Raw genomic sequence first — 16,055 nt, forward strand, 5'->3', positions numbered from 1 at the left:
GTCAAGTTTCTTCCTAAGGCTGTAATCAAGCTGTTGGCCAGGGATGGGGGTCTCATCTGAAGGCTCAATGTGGGGGACAGATCTGTTTCCAAGCTCATTCACATGGTTCTGGGCAGGATTCAGTTATTTGGGGGCCACTGGTTTGAAGGCCTCATTTCCTCACTGGCTGTTGGCCAGAGACGATCATCAGTGTCTTGCCACATGGGCCTCTCTATTGGGCAGCTCACAGCATGGCGGCTGGCTTCCATCAAAGGAGGCAAGCCAGAGAGAACAAGATAAGGTAAGCAAGAAGGAAGACAGTCTTTTTGTAATGTAATCTCAGAAGTGACATGTCATCCTTTTGCCAAATTCTGTTTGTTAGAAGTGAGTCTCTAGGTCCAGCCAAGAAGAGGGGATTAGCCAAGAGCAAGCACGTTGGGAGGTGGGGCTCTTTAGGACCCTGTCAGAAGCGACTTGCCCCATGAGAGAAGTGCCTAAGAGCAAACCACACACAGCAAAACTGTGCTGAGAGGAGCAGAGGAAGACCAAGCCCGCATGATATTTGAGCCCTTGGATGGAGCCAGAGCTGAAAAAAAATGTACTCCCAACCTTCAGTTCTTTGGCACAAATTATTGTTTTTTCCTAAGGAAAAAAAGGAAGGGTGTTTTGTTCCTTGCAAGCATACAGTCCTGATTAATAGACCATCCATTACAGAAACTGAGTCAAAGGAAGCCTTGGATATCTCTAGTAATGGGTAGAAAAAGTCATTTTTCATTGACTGCTCCCTCTGTGCCCAGTAATGCCCTGAGCACATTACAACTACTATCTTGTCAACCCTTACAGCAGCCCTAAACAGTAGACAATTGCAATAATGCTCTTTTTATAAATGAGAAAACCAAGGCCCAGAAATATTAAATCTTTTGGGGGCACCTGGTTGGCTCAATCGGTTAAGCATCTGACTTCGGCCCAGGTGGTGATCTTGGGGTCCTGGAATCAAGCCCTGTGTGGGGCTCCCCACTCAGCAGGGAGTCTGCTTGTCCCTCTCCCTCTGCCCCTCCCCTGACTCATGCACGTGCTCTCTCTCTCTCTCATATAAATTAAAAAATATATATATGTGTATATATATATTTATATATACATATATATTTATATATATAATTTAAAATATAAAATATAATATAAATAAAATATTTAAAAATATTTTAAAAATAAAATATAAAAAATATAAAAAACATATTTATATATATATATAAAACCATTTGTTCCAAGTTATAGAGCTATGACTTGACCAGTTCTGTCTTATATAAAAATTTATATTTTTTAATATTCTTCAGGCTACATTATTCTTCAATGAGCGTCCCTGGTGAAAATATCATACATTTTAGTTTTCTGTAGACTCTTTATAAGCCCAGCACCTCAAGTTAAATGCATTTACCATATTGATTGATCGACTGATTGATCGATTTAGCAGTCCATAAGCTTGTCAGGCATGCACACTTCTTGTGGGTGAACTTTACTAGATCCAGTATTTTCCTTACAACTTTGAGAGGAAAGTAGCATGGGTATTTATTGTGTCCACTTCTTAGGTGATAAAACTGAGGCCCAAAAGTCGTGGATTCACCACCAGTCCACAATGCACCTGCCGGAACAAGTGATGCCAGGATTCACCTTCACAGTCAACTTTCCCATTCCATTTGCAACCTGGGACTCATGCCCCCCACCTAACAGGGAGAGAGGAGTTGGGGGGACTCACACCTTTGCAATATGGCAAAGGGTTTGACATCAAGCAGAAGTGAGCCTAGCAGAAATAAGGCTTTGTCAAAAACTGTTCCTTGTAACCCTACAACCAATGTGTTCTTTTTAGGACTAGACTCACTAATGTTTTTATGAGCTCTTTCATGAATAATTCATATAGTCACAGTGTCCAAATAGCAAAACAAAACAATATAGGACGATGTACATTGAGATGTCTCTTTCCCAGCCTGTGTTCCCTTCCTGGTCTGTATGGATAACTGCTTTTCTTCATTTCCTTTTTCCTCCTCCTCTTCTTCTTCTTCTTCTTCTTCTTTTTTTTTTTTTTTTTTTTTTGGTCTTTTCAGGGTTTCCCCAGTAGCAGACCCTGAGACAAGGATTAGAGAGCAAGTAGTTTATTTGGGAAGTGATCCCAGGAAACACTGATAGTGGGATGGCTGGAGAAGTGCAAAAGAGGAGGGAAAGAGCTGCTATGGAGTGTGTTACCAGCATAGTTGCCACCGTGGGCATCTGGCACTTGCTCCTGCTGGGAACCCCTGGGAGGCAGGAAGGAGCTGAGGCCTCAGAGTTATCCATTTGTGGGGCAAGGGAGCTGAGGTATTTATCCATCAGCTCCCAGCATTTGCTGGTTGAGAGCCACTCCGGAGGTGGCAAGAAGAGATGAATAGCCCACATCTTTCAGGCTGCTGCACAGGTGGGCAAAGGGGACGCTGGCAAACAGAGAAAACCCTCAGGAAAATAATGCAGGTACTGACAGCTGGCAGTCCAGCAGGCACCAAGGTGACAAGGGCGAGGGGATATGGGTGGGCGCCAGCTGCAATTGCTACACTCTACAGCGTTCCAGTGTCTCTGTATACAAACATAAGCAAATAGGAATACATTCTTCCCCTTCCCTTTGCTTCCCTTGCTTTTTTCATTTAATATATTCAGAGAATCTTACAGGTGAGTACATAAACAGATTCCTTGTTCTTTTTTTTATGGCTACAAAGTATGCCATGGTGTGGCTTTACCTCAGTTTATTCAGCAAGTGACCCGTACTCACTTGGGTTGTATCCTGGCTTTTGCACTGTCAGTGCTGCAGTGAGTAGTCTTATAGACGGGTTGTTTTGTGAGTGTGTCTGTGTATCAGGAGGATCTTTTCCCAGAAGCCCTCCAAGTGTTAGTTGGGCAAATGGCCACCCTATTAGAAGCTACATTCCCAGCTACATTCCCTTGCAGCTACGTGTGACCATGTGACTAAATTCTAGCCAATGGGATACAACCAGGAAGTGATACACACGCTCTGGGTCACTCTATAAAAGGCAGCTGCTTGCCTTCCTCTTCTTCTCTGCTCCTTCCCATGGACTGGATCACAGGTGTGGATGTTCACCTTGAGAGATGCCATCCACGGACGGTACAGAAATAAGTAGGAGATGGGTCCCTGGGTGATCTCTTGGAGCCTCGTCCACCAGAGTTAATCTTCTGTTTTGTTTGTCACTTTTATTTGGTCTCTGTTAAAAAAACTCAAAGCACTAATTAAACACAGGATCACATTAGGGCCTGCCTTATAGTATAACTAAACACTGAGTGTTTCAGACACAGCCCCCTTCTGTCTCTTTCACCAATGTATCCCCAGCATGCCCGGCACAATGTAGGTATTAAAGTCGATTGCATTTACAATAATTGTTATTATATTTTGCAGTAGTTTTCAAAATTAGTATAGTGTCAAGGGAGTAGGTAGATGACTGTCAATCGTAATTGTAAGTAATATTCTTCATTATTTACTGTTTGTTGATCCCTTCATATACATTCCCTTTTATTTTTTTTATTTTTTTATTTTTTTTATTTTTTATTTTATTTTTTTTAGAGAGGAGGAGTTTGCGAGCAGGGGTTGGACGGGCAAAGGGAGAGGGAGAGAGAATCTTAAGCAGGCCCCACACTCAGCACGGAGCCCAACACAGGGCTCGGTCTCACAACCCTGAGATCAAGACCTCAGCAGAAACCAAGAGTTGGTCAGTCCCTTAACCCACTGAGCCACCCAGGTGCCCCACATTCCGTTTTAATACTCAGGAAAACCATTTGAGGTCAGTAGAATTATTATCCTCATTTTACAGAGGAGTCTGAGGCTCGAGAGGTTAAGAGACTTGCTCAAAGCACACATCTGTGAGAGCGGGATTCTGGTGAGGTACTCCATGCAGAATGTGTTCTAACCCAGCCCCAGCACGCGGTGAGCGTCTGTGAGTGTCCACTGTTTTCGTTGCCAGAGTCATTCACGCTGCCAGCATGGCCGTTTCTCAGGTGAGGAGAGGTGAAGTAACCTTCCCCTTTGTCAAACCAAGCCTGGACTCGGCCTCTGGATGTGTCTGAGGTTGAACGGGAAGAGAGGGGAAAGGAGAAGCAGAAAGGGTTGAATGTGCGCGGCTTGCCACACGAGGCCCTTGCATCTCCTTCCCACCCACCTCCTCTGCCCCCCAGCTGGCATTCCACCCACCTCCAGCCAGATGGAGGTTCCTCAAAAGGGCCATCTCTTTACCTCCTGGGCTGGGCACAGACTGTCCCTTCTGCCTGAAACCTCTTCACCTCCCTCCTCCACCTGCCCAAGACTTACTCATCCTATACATCCGGGGTTACGACCCCGCCTGTTGCAGGAAGCGTTCCCTGACCACCGTGTGGACCTTTCTCACACAGTGTCTTGTACCTGCCTGATGACTTGTGTTCCCTCCTCATGACTCTGTGACTTCCTTAAAGCCTTGCTGTTGCCTTCCTAGAGGTTAGCAACCTCACAACCAGATGGAACCCAATTAATGTTTGCTAGACAGCTGAATGGCTCCGGAGCAAAAGCGCTAGTAGACAGTGTCAGAGTCAGGGAGACTGTGCGGCCCAAGACACGGAAACAAAGAATCTGCAGGTGACCGCTGGTCCGGGTGATCCCAATGTTGCCCGAAAGGGATCGGAACTTGACGTTTCCCAGGACCAGGTAAGACAACTGACAAGCCCAGTTCTGCCCCACCCCGCCCCAGGTCTAGAAGCTTAGAATTCTTCTTCTGGAACTGCATTCCTTCAGAGTTCAGGAACTACCAAACCCACAGGCGCCCGCAGGCGGACTGGAGGCTGTTTGCTGTATAAGTAAAGGGCCCCGATCCACTGTGTCACGCACACAGTATCCTCCAGGAATTCATCTCATCGTTTCATTTTCTAATCCGTGAAGGGCAGGGGCTGGGGCGAGGGAGCAGAAAGGAAAGAAGAGGAAGTGAAGATCGGTGTAGTGGTTATGAACATTTTCAACAAAGACTGTGCCCTAGTGACTTTTTCACTAGTTCCCTTTTTTTTTTTTTTTTTCATTTTCATTTTAAAAGTTACATATGCTGGGAACCTAAAGTGGTACGGTCACGTTGGAAGACCGTTTGGCAGTTCGTAGGAAAGTAGAGGGTGAGCCTGTGTTATGCAGCTAGCCCTCCCGCACGCTGCACGTCTCACATTTAGCGCACACGAGAGTCGTGGAGGGGGGTAGGGGAGGATCTAGTTAAAATGCAGGGTCTGGGGGTAGAGCAGCTTACACAGCAGAGCCACGAAAGCTGTGTAAGAATGTTCACGGCGACGTTGCTCATAATGACCAAAGTGGAAACCACCCTTTGGCAGCGAAGGTGTAAAATGTGGTAAATTCGTGTGGAGCTTATGCAAGAGTGAAAATCCACTGCAGCTGCCTGCAACACCATGGCATGTCTCAGAGACTTAAAGAAGCAATGGAAGGAATATTAGCCATGCAGTTCCCAAAGCAGCAACACTAAGCAATATTATTTAGGTGACAAAACTACTGTTTTTTTTTTAACTGAAGTTTCATTGACATACCGTGACAAAACTATTTTTAGATAATGACACAAAATTAGAGCTGGTGGAAGGTGACAGAAGGCAGGAGAAGCTAATGGATGGGAACATGTTCTAGAATGTTCTAGACCTTAAGTTGTTGGTGGTTACAAGGGTGTTTGTTTTAGTCCATAAATTGCACACTTGTGTTTTATGCACTGTTGTGGGTGTGCCAAATTTTATGATTGAAAGTTTTTTAACTTAAGAGATTTTTAACTTCAGAGATTGCCAAAAAGTGTATATCAAGATGTCAGTCATTCAGACAACTGCTGTCCTGTCCCCAGGAATAATTCATGTTACCAGTTCCCCGTCCCCTCTGCATTCACGTGTGTCTGTGTCTTTGTGCCTGTGTGCCTGTTAAATTTAATAGAGAGATGCTATTATATATGTGTTTTTATTACGCTATTGTGTGTAAACATACATACATACACACAATAGCATAATTTGTATACTGTTCTGTCCTTCGAATATTTCACTTAACATATCTTGAAGAATATTCCATATCAGTGCACAAGGAAATACATTACTCTCTGCTATGGTCATACAGAATGTATTCCATTGTATGACAGAACCATAATTTAGTTAATTATTTTAATTATTGCTTTTTAGCTATTTAACTTTTTAACTGTCAAGCAGTATGGGAATCCATTTCTTATTTTTTTTAAAAATGATACTAAGGATCACATCTTCTTACACAGACACGGAACACTTGGCTTTCCAATCCGTCCTCTCTCAAGCTACTACCCGGCCGCCATCTTGTTTGACACATAGCCAGGGTGTACCCTTCCAGTACTTTTCACTTTCTGGATTTTCATATTTCCCCATTGAAAGCATATATGGATGTGACTAGGTGTTTAATTCTATCAGTGTGGAACTTGCTTTTTCTTCAGCGCAGTGCAGCTGGAGCTCTAGCCATGCGTGTGTACCTAAATCTGGATGATTACTTTTATTTGCTGCCTGGTAGTTCATGGTATGGCTAAACCTTAGTTTAACCTAGCCCGTCCCCTGTTGTTGGGCAGTTAGGGTATTTCTTAATGGCTTTTTCTTTTTTCTGCTATCACAGTGGTGTTGCCACAAACGTCCCTTGGACACGCTTCCCTTGTGCGCATGGGCAAACATTCCTCTGGAGAATAGATGGAAAGCAGAATTGACAGATCACTGGCAGGGCACATTTAAAAAGGTGTTGCCAAATTGCCCTCTGAAGTAGCTAGCTATAAACACTCACGCTCCCACCAGCAATGCATTAGAAGACCAAACTCCCTGAGCTCTTGCGAACGGTAGATGTTACCAGCATTCTTAATTTTTATTGATCTGATAGGGGGGAAAAAGAGAGGATTTTATGGTTATCTAATATTCGTTCCCTCATAATTAGTGAGGCTGAATACCTCTTCATAGGTTGGTTGCCCAGAATATGCTGTTAACAACATCACCAGGTCATTCTTCTGCACATTAAGGGCTGAGAAGCACTGAAACCACAATCTGCTCCTTAACAAGGTCCCCAGGTGATCTGCACTCGTGTTAAATTTTGAGACACACTGGAGTCAGAATCTGCATTTAACAAGGTCCCCAGGTGATTCTCAAGAGCAGTAAGTGTGAGAAGTGCAGTGTGGGGGAGGATAGCTGGATCACAGCATATGTGCACCTTTGCTAATACGTGTGTGTTTAATCTTCCCTGTTCAAGATAAAAATGGTATTTCAATTTTTTTTTAACTTGCATTTCTTTCATCATAAGTGAGCTCGGACTTTTTTTTTTTTTTTCAACTTTTTACGAGCCATATTTTTTTTTCTGGGAACCAAGTAGTCACTGATGCTTCTTACTTTCCTTCAAACACGCCAAAGCTGATCTTCTTAGAGCCTTTGCTTGTTATCTCCCTAACTCTGGTTCTTCCCGTGGCTGTCTATGACATCGGGTATTGTCTCAAAGGTCACTTCTAGCCAAACTCAGCCACCCTCCCCCATACCACCCACTCACTCTCGGTTCACACCACCCCATGTCCTCTTGATTGTGGCACCCATCCTTATCCGAAATGAACTCATGCACTCATTCATTCTTTCATTCTCTGGGTCTTGTTTGTCTTGCATTTCACTCCATACCTCACACCTGGAACAGAGCCAAGCAACCCTGTGAACTCAAAAAATTATCAGTTGAACGAATAAATTCCTGGCGGAGAAAGAAGTCAGATTTGCTCCTGTCTGCCTTTAGACCCTCTTTGGGAATCATTTGTACCTGGATAAACATTTATTCATTCACTCATTCCTATATCCATAGTGGGGAGAGGTAGCGGCAAGAACAGAAGTCAGATGAGCAATGCCTTTTTCTCTTAAAAAAGAAAGCAATTACTTGAGCAATATTAAATGAGTCACTTTGAATTCCTCATTTAACATACATATATTGGGGCGCCTGGGTGGCTCAGTTGGTTAAGCCTCCGACTCTTGATTTCTGCTCAAGTCATGATCTCAGGGTTGTGAGATCGAGCCCCGTGTCAGGCTCTGCGCTGGGTGTGGAGCCTGCTTAAGATTCTTTGTCTCCCTCTCCCTCCCCGCCCCATGCTCTATCTCAAAAAATAACAATACACATATACTGAAACCGGTATGAAAGCGTAGAAAATATGCAACTCAGAAGGGCTGGGTGAAGTCTACACAGGTTTGTTTGCTTCCAACTTATTGCCACAGACAACAATATCTGTGCCTAATTAATTGGAACCACCAATTCTGGATGAGTGAGAGCTATTATTATACATAACTATTATTTGTAAACTAATACATTTACTCTATTATTATAAATAGTCATGGTTAACATTAGGGAGTACGACCTTGGCACTAGACATTGTTCTTTGTCCTTTGCATAGAGAAATCTCTTTGTCCCCGTACCCGCCCTAGCTGTATTAGCACTGCCATTTTATTGATGAGAAAACTGGCGCACACAGCGGGTTTCCCAGGACCACACGGTCACAAAGCCAGGATTCCAACTCACACTGGCTCTAAGAGTATATGTTATTTACATTTTACTGCCTCTCAATCTTTGTAATGCTTTATAAAGAGATCCAGAGGGAGGAGGAGAATCTTGTATAATTCAGAGGGGCACCGTTTATCTCTTGGCAAAAGACTTAAGGTACCAAAATTACCGAGATTTTCCATTTTTACTTTAAAAAGTGACAAGCGTTGAAAATTTGACTTTCTCTTGAAGGGGACTACCCAACAAGCATTTAAAAAAAAAAAATAGGGGCGCCTGGGTGGCACAGCAGTTAAGCGTCTGCCTTCGGCTCAGGGCGTGATCCCGGCGTTATGGGATCGAGCCCCACATCAGGCTCCTCAGCTGGGAGCCTGCTTCTCCTTCTCCCACTCCCCCTGCTTGTGTTCCCTCTCTCACTGGCTGTCTCTCTCTGTCAAATAAATAAAATCTTTTTAAAAATTATATATATATATATATATATATATATATATATATATATATCAGGGTGAAGATGATATATAAAGAATGAGAAAGTAACTCATTTTCAAGAGAAACACCCTGTGGTGAAAATATTTTGGAAATGCATGTGTGGCCATGGTTTCCTTGTTCCGTGATTTTGTTGCTGAAGGACAATGAAAAGGTGTCACCTGGAAACACCTCATTCTGCGTGTTTAAACTTAGCAACAGAATTTTCTGATCTGTTTAAACATTGTCCAAACGCAGTGGGTTTGAAATTCAACTGTTAACGATGTAGTGATGCGCCCTCTTCAGTTTAATTGGCAAAAGCCCCAGGTTGATTATCAGGGAAGATGAGTATTTATGAGCTGGATTTCAAAAAACAAGGAGTCAACTTGTATAATTGGTGAAGGAGATTGGAGGAGAATCCAGTCTTACCATAGCCAATGAATGATACCCTGCTTTCACTTAGATCTCTAATCTATGAGTTTTATATATATATAAAAAATTTTTTTAGTAAGCTCCATGCCCAACGTGGGGCTTGAACTCACAGCCCCTAGATCAAGAGGCATATGCTCTACCGACTGAGCCTGCCAGGTGCCCCTATATTTGTTTTCAATTTTTCAGTTATGACCGACCCTTGAAGTCAAGCCATTAAAACCAAACATAGTAATGAATTGTGCAACCATAACTTTGAAGAGATGTATTAAAAAGTTTTACAATGCCTTCCAAAAAGAGGAAATTTAATCAGTTGCTATCCTTTTGTCAAAAACAATTTTTGCTTTGTTTTTTGTTGAAACCATACATGCAGGGAAAATGCAAATCAGGACCACAGCAAAATATCATTGTATATTAATTTGACATCTGTATATTAATTAAGACATCTGATAATACCGAGTATGGGAAAGAATGCGGCCCACAGTATTTCTTACTTTGGTGACAGAAATGTAAATTGGTGCCTCCACTTCGGCATAATCCCTTAAACAGTCACCTACAATCCAAAAATGTGTACATTCACTTAACCCCTGACGCTTTTTAGAAGGATCATAGATCATACCCACACGATTCAGAAAGACTGGGATACAACCCAAGTGCCCATTAACGGGAGGGAAGATGAATAAACTGCTATTTTCACACCATAGAATATTACACAGTCAGACGAATGACAGTGACAGCAATTTGGATGATTTTAGCAGTATTGTAAATGAGGGGAGATTCCTAGAAAGTTACATACCCTTTTTAAGTTCTTTAAAGATTAAAATTGTGTTGAAGATTACATGTAAGTGCAAAAGAGCTTGCTGAAAAGATAAAGCAAAGGCATGAGTAATGTAGGGTTTAGGTTGATGGCCATGAAATTGGAGAAGGGGGCCACTGAGAGAGATGCAGGTTATGGTTGTGCTCCCAGTTTTGGGTGGTGGGTTCCCTGGTATTTCCTATATCCTAAGAAGCCTGGGAACAAACAAGCAGCCAAACGTAAGCCAGCAATGGATCAGTAATGACCAAGTGCCATGTACCAAGCAAGGATTAATCCAATTGTGTGCACCTGAGCTGACAAAATGCTATCTAAATGTTATATATAAACTCATGTACACACCTCGGTCAGTATAAAGGGTATCAGATAACTCCCATCCTTCTGACTGGGTAGGCTTCCCCAGAGGCAACCACTGTCCCGCTTATCCAGTATCCTCCTGAGACGTTCCAAGAGATACGATGAACATAAGCACAGACATATGTTTTCAAATGGCTTTCTGTATATGTGTAGCTACACGCACATCCCAAAGAAAAGTTTAAAAGTTGCTTTGGGAAAAAAAAAAAAAAAGGACAGGCTCTAAAATTTAACCTTGAGGCACTTGGTTGGTTCAGGGGGTACAGCCAGCGACTCTTGATCTCCAGGCAGTGAGTTCAACCCCCAGGTTGGGGGCAGAGATTACTTTTCTAAAAAGTCGTAAGTAAACACATGAATACATAAATATATAGATAAATAATTTAACCTTGAGTGACATCACCTGGTATTACACAACCATCCCTAAAATCCATTCACCATGTGAAAATCAGCGGGAAGTTGGAGAAAAACAGCTCAGTTTTTGAGAAATGCAAAAATCGTCTTCTCGCAGGCCCTGCCCTAGGATTTGCTAACGGTAACCCCACAAAAGGCGAGTGACAGGCGGCTGGTGAACCCCAAGGGGCCGCCCCGGCCACAGCGCCAGCTGTCCCCAGGGGTGCTGTTAAATACACGGACTCCCAGGCCTCCGCCCCCACGGATTCAGAGCCGAACCTGGGTTTTTTCTAGCAAGGGCCCCCACGTGATTCGCAGGTTTGGGCAAGTTTAGGGCATAGCCCCGCCTTAAGCAACTCCCCAATTTGTAGAAAGTAAACACCTGAGGGATGTAGGTGGCTTCCTACCTGTAGGAACTAAACACCTGAGGGATGTAGGATGTCGTTCACCTGGTGCAAGGAGGGGTCCCCCTCGGGTCTTATCAAGGTTCCAGCCAGTCTGAGCATGAACGCCAATTAGCTCAACCCACCCCTCCCCCCACGCCTCAGTCACCTGCTGGGCGGGCCCACGCCCCTGTTGGCCCAGAGGCTTCCCGCGCGTGTGGTCTTAGACCTGGAGCTCCGGAGTCACCGCGCGAGGGATGGGGTGGGGTTTGGGGACGCCGTATAGAAACAGACTACTGGGCTCTGCCGCCTGAAGCCAAAACTTTCAGAATCTGCATTTTTAACGGGCTCCTCAATAAAGTGGTTCATCTGCAGATGGCGATTCTCTGGCCTCATTTAAATTTTAAATGCGAAGATGCTGGAGGTCGTTCTTCTCAACCTTGGCTGCACATCAGAATAACCTGGGGAGCTTAAAAAAAAATACCAAAGCCCAGGTTTCCGCCCAGACTAATTAAGTCAGAATCTAAAAACACGGCCTGTGCCCGGCCTCGGCAGTGGTATCACCTGGGAGCTCGTTAGAAATACCGAAGCTCAGGCCCCACCCCAGACCCACTGAGTCAGAATCTGCATTTTAACGAGATCCCCAGTGATTCGAGCGCACATGAAAGTTGGAGGAGAGCTGTGCTTCTGAAATTTTAATGGGCAAACGAATCACCCGGGGATCTCGTTAAAATGCAGACATGGTTTCTCAAACTTTAATGTGCATGCGAATCACCTGGGGAGCTTGTTAAAATGCAGATTCTGATTCAGCGGGTCTGGGGTGGAGCCCGAGAGTCTGCATTTCTAACGAGCTCTCAGGTGGTGCGGACTGCCGGGGCGCGGACCACGCTTACCCGGGACCCCCAAGGTCTTGGCTCCGAGCCAATCAGCCGTCAGGGTTCTTGATAAATCGCCCTGCTCGGCTGAGGAGCAGAATTGTCAGGACATGCGCGCTCCAGCCGGGGGAACGGGGGGGTAATTTCCGAACTCCGGGAAGCGGTTGTGGGAGGCAGGCCACTCGCAGCGACTCGCCGGGGGCCGCGCTCCTCTCGCCATGTCGCGGCGCAAGCAGGCCAAGCCTCAGCACCTCAACTCCAAGGAGCCGCAGCCCGAGCGCCGGGAGTTCGCCGAGGCTGGCCCCAGGGTGGCGGGGGTGCCGGGTGAGTAGTGCTGCGGATGCCCCGCCTCGGGGCTGCCGGCAGTTTCTCGGATGGTCCCGGGACCCGCGCGGGTGCGGGGCTCCGGGCGTGGAAGGGCGGGGGAAGCCTCCAGCCCGAGTGCTGGGGCTGGGACCTCGGCGCCCTGGCCCTGCGCCTTTGCAAGTTACACCTCCTTGTAAATTCTTCGGGTAAACTATGCCGCTCCCCCCAAGCGCTAGTAAATCGCGGTTCCTCTCCCAGATACGCTGGGAGGATGCTCCAAGACCCTTTCTAAGGGCCCTCTTCGGGGCGCGCCGGCGCCCGGGTCCCCGATCTCCTTGGTGCTGGCCTGGTGGGGCGTGCCTGGAAAGTGGGTGTTCTGAGACCCGCGTCCGGGGTTGGGGGGGATGTCTGAGTTTCTGCCCGGCCCTGGAGCTAGGCGCTGGGGAGGGCAATAGCGATGAATGTGCAGACAGAATTCTGGTCTTTCTCGAGTTTATGGTTGAGTGGGGTCGAGAAAGACAGCCCTCGAGACAGAACCCGGAGGCGTAAGGTGTGTTAGGTGTGAGCGGCGGAGGCAAACTCACGAAGCTGAGAAGGGAGAGATGTGGTGAGGGGGAGGGGTACTTCAAATGCGTTGTCCAGGGAGGGCCTCGCGGAGGTGGGCATCATCGAGTAAAAACCTTAAGGTTGTGAGGGAGAGGCTTGAAGGTGCCTGGGGGGGGGGGGTGTCACATGAGGTCCGACGGATGATGGGGCACCTAAGGGCTCCAGTAAGGACTTTCCCTTTTACTTGAAATAAGGCTATGGAGGGAGGGGTGTGTTGAGCAAAACAGTGCCATGATCGGACTTTGCGGGTTGACCTGGCCTACAAGTGGCTGGTGGAGGGGCTCCGGGTGACGCGCAGAGGCCCTCGACTACCCTAAGTCCTCAGGGCAGTATTTCTCACCCTGCGGTCAGTGGAGCCTCGGTTTCTGAAGAGACTGCAGGTGGGCAGCTTTGCGAACTCGCTGAATTCCTCAGTCTACCCTTAGGCACCGCCCCCATTGGAATCTCTGGGGCGAGGTGGGGTTGGAGAATCTGCATCTCTAAGGCACTTCCCTTCTGACTATCTTGCCCTCAGATTAAGATAACCTAAATTCCCACTCGATCTCCTCTCCACCACCCCCCATCCCCCCGCAGTTAACTGATAATCTCCTAGTTCTGAGTGAACTTTTTTCTCCTCCTCCCCTAAGTTCTTTCGGCCCAGAAAGAGTAAGCCTCAGACTTCCAGCAGTGCAGGTCGGTCCGGTGGGCTTTGATGACCACACACCCAAGGAGGTAGTGGAGGGGAGAAGTGTAATGAAACTACTTAGGAAATAATAGTACCTAAAACTAAAATTTGGCTGGATGGAACTACCATTAACCAAAAGACCATAACTACCTTTGTGCCTAAGGACTATAATGGACACAGGCTGCAACGGGAGGGGGGGGTGCGGCAGCGGGCAGGCCCCTGCTGATCCTCCATAAAAGAGGAACTGGAGAGTGTTATTGGGGGTGTTGAATCTTGGGGGGAAGCAGTTCTACAAGACAATAACCTGAGTGACCCCTGGCTGTTGCTCGGTGCCTTGGCTCCTTTTGTTCTTGCGTACACTGCTGTGAAGACGCCTCCTGGAGACGCCCTGTTTAGAAGGCTTAGGGTGTGCTGCATTGTGAGGTACTTGGGGTGCCCCCTGTGGGAGCAGGGCACAATCAGAATTAAGCACCAGCCACCCTGTAGAGAAAAAGCAACCTTCCAACTGATGTGGGTTTTCCCCCTGCATTTTAGGTCTGTCCAGCTGAACAAAGGCCCACCTCCTTTTTGAGGTTTGTTTAGGCTTCCCCCCCCACACACACCCCAAAGTGAGCAGGGGTGGGCCACCGTTAATTTGCAAATGGCTTTGCAACTGACGTAGGTTTTGGAAGAAATAAAATGGAGCAGGTCAACTCATAAACTTCAGTTTAAAAAAACAAAACAAAACAGGGTAACCTTAGAAAAGGAACAGTGGTTTTTCATAGGGTAAAAATGTCCACTGTACTAAACTGGATTCTATCATGTGGCCCACCCCCACTTTCATACTAGAAGGGTCTATGCCCTAGCTGTACAGTTTTCAGGAGAGCGTGGGCTTCCAGACTGGCCTGGTTTCCTGGGTGTTTAAAAGTAAGGAAGTCTCTCTTTGGGAGGCCCTTCATGCCACTCCGCATTCTACTTGGATGACCCTTTCTGGCATTGGATAGTTTTAAGATTTTTGAAAGTGAGAGCGAGCGCGAGCCGTGGGTAGTGGGAGAGGGAGAAGCAGACTCCCGGCTGAGCAGGGAGCCCGCCATGAGCCTGGATCCCAGGACCCTGAGATCATGACCTGAGCTGAAGGCAGACGCTTAACCGACTGAGCCACCCAGGCACCCCTGGATAGCTTTTTTTATGGCTTTAACCCATCAGTCTCTTCTGCCTGTTTCCAAGTTTTCATGGCACAATGCATTTCCCTCCATTGCAGAATCTGGTGGCTCACAGGTACCCATCAATGAACAAAATCAATGTTCATATAGTGTTGACTTATGTACCAGGTCCTCTTACATATACTAAAGGAATTAATCTTCACCAAAACCTAGGAGAGAAGGGCCATGATCCCCATTTTAGGTGTGGAAATTGAGGTACAGGGAAGTTGAGAAACTTCTCCGGGGTCACACATCTAATAAATGATAGAACTGAAATTTGAAACTTAGCAGCTGGCTTTCCAGTCCGTTCCCCAAGCCACTGTGCCTTAAAACCTCTCACTTAGATTTCACTTTTCAATCTTTCTTGGTTTCTCTGGGATTAAAAATCCTCAAGAGCTGAATGGTTTTCTTTAATACAGATTGCTAAGGTAATGCAAGGTTTGGGGTTTTCCTCTGAGGGGCACAGTGATGGGCTTCGTTCAGATCTGGCCAGTGTGGGTTCTGATCAGCTGAAAACTTCTAGCCCTGCAGCTTTCAGCATCTCTGCACCAGTTCCCCTTCCCACAGAGCAGTTTTCAAAAGTGTGGTTGCCAGATGAGCGTCAGTGGGCACTTGTTAGAAATGAAAAAATGACCAGCTCTACTCCACATCTGCTGAATCAGGAACTCTCTAAAGGAGGAGCCCAAGCCACCTGAGCCTTAACAAGCCCTCCATGTAGTCCTGATGTACCTGTTGGAGAAGCAGTGCCTTGGCAGTGGGCTACTCCTGTTTTTAATGTGCGTAGGAATCACCTGGGGATCTTGTTAAAGTGCTGATTGATTCTGTTGGCTGGGACCTAAGGTTCTGCATTTCTAACAAGCTTCCCCATTATGCTGATGTTAGAGCTCTGGGGACCACCCTTCAAGTAGAAAGGGCTTGGAGTATATGATGGAATCATGGGGCAGGGCTTCCGAAATGTAGGTTCCTGGGATCTACCCTTAACCACCCTCACCCCAAGTTATCTGGGGTGAGCACTGGGAAGCTACATTGAAAACCCACAATTGAAGTGACTCGGATACAGG

General features: G+C 46.2%; 1 protein-coding gene across 2 annotated transcripts in view; it reads left to right on the forward strand.

The window, feature by feature from the left end:
- The window catches only part of ZFP64 (ZFP64 zinc finger protein), an 84,271-nt gene that overhangs the window by 52,510 nt on the left and 15,706 nt on the right, over window positions 1-16,055 (forward strand). The window contains exon 1 of one of the 2 annotated variants that reach the window (XM_045808452.2): window positions 12,270-12,561. The exons of the other annotated variant lie outside the window; for it this stretch is intronic. Within the exon in view, the coding sequence (XP_045664408.2) occupies window positions 12,456-12,561 (106 nt within the window). The 5' untranslated portion in view covers window positions 12,270-12,455. Of the gene's footprint in view, window positions 1-12,269; window positions 12,562-16,055 lie in introns of those variants that run through there. 2 annotated transcript variants of the gene reach the window in all.

The sequence above is a fragment of the Ursus americanus genome, chromosome 22 (genome assembly GCF_024610735.1).
Source record: "Ursus americanus isolate L20-20 chromosome 22, mUrsAme1.1.p, whole genome shotgun sequence".
Lineage (NCBI taxonomy): Eukaryota > Metazoa > Chordata > Mammalia > Carnivora > Ursidae > Ursus > Ursus americanus.